The sequence below is a fragment of the Monopterus albus genome, unplaced genomic scaffold (assembly GCF_001952655.1).
Source record: "Monopterus albus unplaced genomic scaffold, M_albus_1.0 scaffold41.1, whole genome shotgun sequence".
NCBI lineage: Eukaryota > Metazoa > Chordata > Actinopteri > Synbranchiformes > Synbranchidae > Monopterus > Monopterus albus.
In genome coordinates, this window is record NW_018127921.1 from 4,206,454 (window position 1) to 4,212,650 (window position 6,197).

Consider the following 6,197-nt stretch of genomic DNA (forward strand, 5'->3'; position numbering starts at 1 on the left):
AAAAGTTTGGTGGTGTGTGTGTGTGTGTGTGTGTGTGTGTGTGTGTGTGTGTGTGTGCGCTGGCACTGGCTTGCCGACCCACTGTCTCCATCTGTGGTTAACTGAGCTCTCTTTAGCAGAGAACATCTCCTCTCCCTTTTCTCCTCTTCTTCCATCAATAGAGTCTTTGTCAGTGTTGTTCTTCATCATTTATGCATTAATGCAACATGACATAAAAGGAAATAATGTCCTTAAAAATAAAAAATGTGGGCTAGTATTTTCAAAGTGATTTGAATTTAGAGTAGTGCTTGAAGCTTTTATTTGGTGGAGAGGAGTAAAATCCTGTGATGATCCTTCATAATGTAGCTGGGTGGCTGTAGTTGTTTCATCATGAGAACAATCATGAGAATAATTTAAGGGTATTGACAGATGGTCATTTTTTATGGCATACTCCTGAATCACTTCATCATCACTATGGAAACTGTGTGTGTGCTCCTTTAATTTGAGTGAACTGAGCTGAAGGTCCCACAGATTTGTTATATTAAACTGTAATCTTCAATCATCTCTAATTTATTGGATCCCCAGCTGCTTCTCTTGCTGCCCCCATCCTTTGAGTGTCTTTGCTTGTGCATGAGTTCGCATATACATATGTATGCCATATATGCATGTGTGTCCCCCAAAGCAATAAAGTCTTTCATTTTTTTATATCTCCATCTCCCATATTCCCACCCACACATAATTGAACAGCACTGCAGCCTGTGAATATTGTGTTAGAGAGACACCCGCTGGTAGGTGTAGGGAGTGCGCTTCACATGTTACCTACTTGTGGGGTGGACAGGTGTCTTTAAAGAGCTCAGACAGGTGCTACTAATTTAGATTAATGAGTGGAGTAGAGGTGGACTTTTTCAAGGCACAGTAACAGGTCTTTGAGAGCCAGAATTCTGGCTGTTTCTCAGGTGTTCAAATACTTATGTTCAGCAGTGCAAGACAAATAAATTCTTTAAAAATCATACAATGTGATTTCCTGAATTTTTTTTTAAATTCTGTCTCTCAGAGTGGGAATGCACCTACAATGTGAATTTCAAACCCCTCCATGATTTCTAAGTGGGAGAACTTGCAAAATCGCAGGGTGTTCAAATACTTCTGTTCCTCACTGTAAAACTTAATGTGACTACAGGTGAGAATACTGCAATCACTACTGAGTAACATTAAGGGATTAACAAAGCAATATATCAAATTAGAGGTGTATTTCATCACTACATAAAATGGATATTCCTGAAGTTTGATGTTTAGAAATTAAAATACACAGTCCACACTGCCATAAATATATAACCTGCTTACCTGAGTGCCTGTAGGTGAAAATAAACATTACATTTTTGGTTACAGTCAAAAAGCAGTTAGGTTTAACAGTAACAGTAGAAGGTACAGCAGTTCGGTTGTTGCAGGCGTTGCAGCTTTATAACAGGATTTACTGTTCAAATAGGGTGTGATATGTTCCACTGGACATACTCTACCCAAAAAAGGACTGTTAAGCTTACATATTATGTGACTGCATGTTATGCTTTATAGACATGACTCTGTTGGTGCAAGGAAGAAGGATATTTACACCTCAAATTATGATTGCAGTGGAAAATCTGGGTAAGCAATGACAGCATTAGACACCGGAACAGACAGACTGGTTGGATGGCAAACCACGAGCCTGGGCGCCTGCTAAAGGCTGCAATAGTCATTGACAGGATACAGGTAGAAGATGAAGATGTTTGTCGAACAGATACAACAGTACAGAACAGAGAATATGAAGGCAGATTAATGTTACTGATTAAGATTAGCGGGGTTTAATATAGAGTTGAAATGAGTGCTTGATCAAGTCAATCAACAAAACTAATCTGTAACAAGCTGGCTAATCAATCATTCAGGGTTTCTATTTAAACAAAAACACCAATAACTTGCTGCTTCCTGCCTCTGAAATGTCATGATTTTTTGTTCTTTCTAAGAGGGCAAACCTTGGATTTTGGAGCACAAAACGTAAGATCAAAACCTTTAGTTCTGGACAGCTGTCGCAATTTATTACCATTTTACATATTCAACAAGTAATCAAGAAACGAATCGGCTACCCAGATGTTGAGACAGACCTATGAAAAGACAGTCTGGTCGGTAAAGACACCTTCCAGCCATGCACGATTTGTATAGTTTATACATGGCCACCTCAGACGATCACCTAGAAGAAGCCCAGAAACAGTTTTAGCTGCAGTCAACAATTTAGCCAGCAGATTATTTTAGGCAAGGTGGCCCATCTCCGCCAAAATAGTAGGGGAGCCCTGTAATGAAAATAATGGCTAGTAGTAGGAGCATTTGAGTGGAAGGATTTACAATTTTGGAATAGAACAATAATAATAGTCAAATAAAGTAAAGAACAGCAGAAGAAACCCCAAATTTAAACGGCTTAAAGAGAAAAAGGGTCACGTCTTTAACGCGAGTAAACCTTACTGTTTTCACTACTCCAAACAAGACCAGCCCTGTGCAGAGCTTGAAAAACCACTTTAGAAGCGGCTACATTTTAAGCTAGCCTACATGCAGATGCAGCCACAGTGTTTTCATAAGGTCGACATGCTTGAGTTCACATACAGACAGTCCACCTCCTCCTTCTTCTGCTGCTGCTAGCCTTTAGCTAACGCAGTTAGCTAAGCTACCGGCGGGCACAAAGAGCCCACAGAGCTGCTCCTAATACTGAAATGTAATTGCTGCTGTCCAAATATACGATGCAGCTGCTCAGCTTTACCTTTCTGCCTGCGATGGCTGCTCCGAGTCTCCACAGAAATCCAAACTGTGCTTTCTAAATGTTATTTTGGTGCGCTGAGCTGCCAAATCTTGCTCATTATCTGTAAGAGATGCTGTGTAGCTGCTGGCCGATTTGAGCGTTTCCCTTCTGTCTCCCACTGTAAAAATACAACTTCAACTCCTTACCGTAAATAACCGTATAAACGCGCCATTTCATTCGATCGGTTAATAGAGCTGAGCGGATGAGGGTGAGCCCAAAGAACAACGTAACCGAAAATAACGAAATAACCGAGATAAATAACAAATATAATAGAGCATAATGTCTACGTTTCATGAAGTAGCAAAGTAAAGCTCATATAATCACAGCAATAAAAGAAAAAGTCCTTTACTCACCTCTAGAGGACGTCAAATTGCATTACAAAAACCCACAAGGAATTTGCGCTTTGCAAAAACGTTACGATTACAGCCCCCGAAAGGTTCAAGCATCACAGACTGCGTGACGTGACGAGGACCAATTGGCTTCCAGGGTGGGTAGGACTAGCCTAGCACAGATAACGGACCAGAAATATCCGCCTGTTCCTGTTGTGGTTTGGCTATAATTATGTGACTTGGCGTTATCATCACAAACGTTATGTGAATATTAGTGTGTGGCATACAGGGCGACGAAATGCTGGCCACCGATCGAAAAATACACTGAAGTCAGACGTTTTTAAGATTAAACCAACAGGTTAGTTACGTAAATGCTATGTTAACGTTACTTGGAAATAAAAGCTGAAGTTGGCTTTAGCTGTCATTGTATCGATTAAGAATAAATGAAAATACGTTTAAATTTGTTTCCAGCTGGTATTAGTGTCATTTTGCTGTCATTGTTAACAATACCACGCCTTAAATAGCTATTAGCAACTATTCCAACGTTGCTCTGTTCTTTTATGTCGGTTTTTGTTCATTCATATAGCAGATATTGAATATTCTTCGTCTGTCCTATGAATGTCCAGCCTGTTTGTCTATTTCCTCCACTGGTCTGTATCTGCAGTGAGTGAGATGTCTCTGGCTCAGAGGGTTTTGTTGACTTGGGTTTTCACCTTGGTCTTCCTCATCATACTAGTACTCAAACTGGATGGGAAGGTGACGTTTCTTTTAAATCTATTTTGTTCAAGATTTTGTATCATATCATAAGTCTACAGTGCAGGTCACAAGTTTGATTCAGATTGTCACCATCATCTCCATTGCCTCTCTCCAGGTGCAGTGGAACTGGTTCCTTGTCTTCCTCCCATTCTGGGTCTTTGACAGCATCCTCATCCTCATGCTTGCCATCAAGATGGCAGGCCGCTGCAAGGCTGGGTATGACCCCCGTAATGGCTCCCATGACCTGCGTTTGCATGCCTGGTACCTGATGGCCATAGTGCTCAAGCTGGGCTTCTGCCTGACACTGTGCGCTAAGCTGGAGAAGCTGGCTGATGTAAAGCTGACATTTGTGTGCATACCGCTGTGGACCATGTTACTGGGAGCACTGGTGGAGCTGGGGCTGAATATTTTTCCTGAGAGGAGAGAGGCCTGAGAGGAATCAAACTTCTGTTTCAAACCTCATTATGAATCAGTAAAAAACTAGTTCAGTATATGAGAATGACTTGAAAACTGTGCATTGGCCAGATGATGTTTCCAACGCAGAATCATCATTTCAGACATTTATGTAATAAAAGAAATCATATGTGTTCTGCACTGTGTTCAGCAGAGCTGGGACTTTGCTGTATGTGTCAAAGAAGAGCTGCTACTAAATCTGTCAGTTCATTCATTTACATTTCTCAAAATATTTCAAAAATTGTTCTATTTTCTTTACAAAGAAAATATTATAAGGGCATCGACTATCTGTATAAAACTACTGTGAGCATACACCAGAAGAAACTGGAATGTTGTCTAATGTTTCCTTCATGTTCAGAATTGGTTTCTAGTGTGTATTTTCACTGTGCATAAGCTAACACAGCTGCTCTTGTAAAGAAGGCCACACACCGAGGAACTGAATGGTATTCACTTGAGGTGGTACCAGAGTCAAATTCCTTGTGTGTCCGGCGCACCTGGCCAATAAAGCTGATTCTGATTAGTAGTTGGAGTTACTGAGTAAGATTTTTTTCATAACTAAAAAGAAAAAAGATGAAAGATGAAAACACAGTGCATTCCTATCCTTTGTTATAAAGTAGTAAAACTAATCCACCTTTACTGGCTGCAATAGTTAAAATGCTTTTTATGCATTCATACTGTAAGTTACAAGGAACAGTCAAATAATGTAATGCATAATACACCAGTCACTGGGTCCATTTTTGGAGTTGGAAGTATAGTAGTGTGTAATTGTGGAGCTTGGAAATGTGTAGTATGCAGTCCCAAATGAACTGATGAGTACCGTTTCTAGACTGTTGGCACTAATGCATTTGCTAATAAAACCTTATGGAGTGAGTAGTGTGCTCAAAGATTGTGTAGTATGTATGTACACATTAAAAACAGCAAAGTTTTTCTAAGTACTCCCTCCAAAACCCTTTCTTTGTCTCCACATTGAGGTCCTGTCTTTCTCACACCCTACAGAGGTCAGCTGAGCTCCTCTGGCACTTCTGCTGTGTATGGGTGTGTGTGAAAGATAGTGTAAAAAAAAAAAGGGGGAGACAAGCTGTTTTGAGATTTATTTGATGTGACACATACCAGCCCTAAGTTTCGGAGCTACTGCAGTGTGGTGTGGATGTGTTGTCTGCTCCGATCTTGCCTGGTTTAACTGCTGCAGACTGCAGTGGGAGGGTGGCTTGTATAACAGCAATACAGAAAGAAAATGCAAGCAGGCATACACCACATGTGTAGTTTCTCCAAATTAGAAATAACTTAATTAAAATAATAATAATAAATAGCATTTATATAGCACTTTACAACTCAGAAGGGCCCAAAGTGCTGCACAGTATAGACATATCTATTGACTAAAACAATACTAAAACAAACAAAACAATACTAAACAGTCAACAAGATAATCATAGAACATAAAACAACATGTAGAGAATGCCATTTAGAGGCAGATAAAACAGATTAAAGATCAAAAGCCTGCTTAAAAAGGTGCGTTTTTAATGTGGGTTTAAAAACCGCTAGCTCGGTGATAGACCGAATCTCAATTGGTAGTGAGTTCCAGAGTCTGGGGCCATAAACAGCAAATGCGCGGTCACCCCATTTTTGGGATGGGGACCGTCGAACTACTAGGGTCAGGTTATTAGAAGAGCGCAGGGCTCTACGAGGAACATAGCTAGATAAAAGTTCAGACAGGTAAACAGGAGCAGGGCCATGTAAGGCTTTGAACACAAATAAAAATCCTAATCTCAACTCTAAAATGTACAGGCAGCCAGTGTAATGTGAGAAGAACAGGAATAATATGGGCATACCTGGGAGTGTTGGACAGAAGCTGAGCTGCCGCA

The 6,197-nt window shown here is 40.4% G+C and overlaps 2 protein-coding genes across 7 annotated transcripts in view; one reads left to right on the forward strand and one right to left on the reverse strand.

Annotated features, from left to right (window-relative positions):
* LOC109959834 (putative homeodomain transcription factor 2) overlaps nucleotides 1-3,218 on the reverse strand; it is a 53,215-nt gene extending 49,997 nt beyond the window's left edge. Inside the window, exon 1 of one of the 2 annotated variants that reach the window (XM_020599534.1) lies at nucleotides 3,151-3,218. The gene's annotated coding sequence lies outside the window, so the exon portion shown is untranslated. Of the gene's footprint in view, nucleotides 1-2,758; nucleotides 3,065-3,150 lie in introns of those variants that run through there. The other variant, XM_020599533.1, reaches the window with a different exon arrangement.
* LOC109959835 (transmembrane protein 60-like) lies at nucleotides 1,924-5,187 on the forward strand. 5 transcript variants are annotated; one of them, XM_020599539.1, is made up of 3 exons: nucleotides 1,924-2,004; nucleotides 3,791-3,882; nucleotides 3,998-5,187. In XM_020599539.1, the coding sequence occupies exons 2-3, from the start codon at nucleotides 3,799-3,801 to the stop codon at nucleotides 4,313-4,315; spliced, it is 402 nt and encodes a 133-aa protein (XP_020455195.1). In that variant the 5' UTR covers nucleotides 1,924-2,004; nucleotides 3,791-3,798; the 3' UTR covers nucleotides 4,316-5,187. The 5 variants fall into 5 exon arrangements, with proteins under 5 accessions (XP_020455195.1, XP_020455194.1, XP_020455191.1 ...); XM_020599538.1 differs by lacking the exon at nucleotides 1,924-2,004 and adding an exon at nucleotides 3,216-3,284; XM_020599535.1 differs by lacking the exon at nucleotides 1,924-2,004 and adding an exon at nucleotides 3,291-3,484 and having other exon boundaries at nucleotides 3,713-3,882.
* Nucleotides 5,188-6,197: the final 1,010 nt, after the last annotated feature.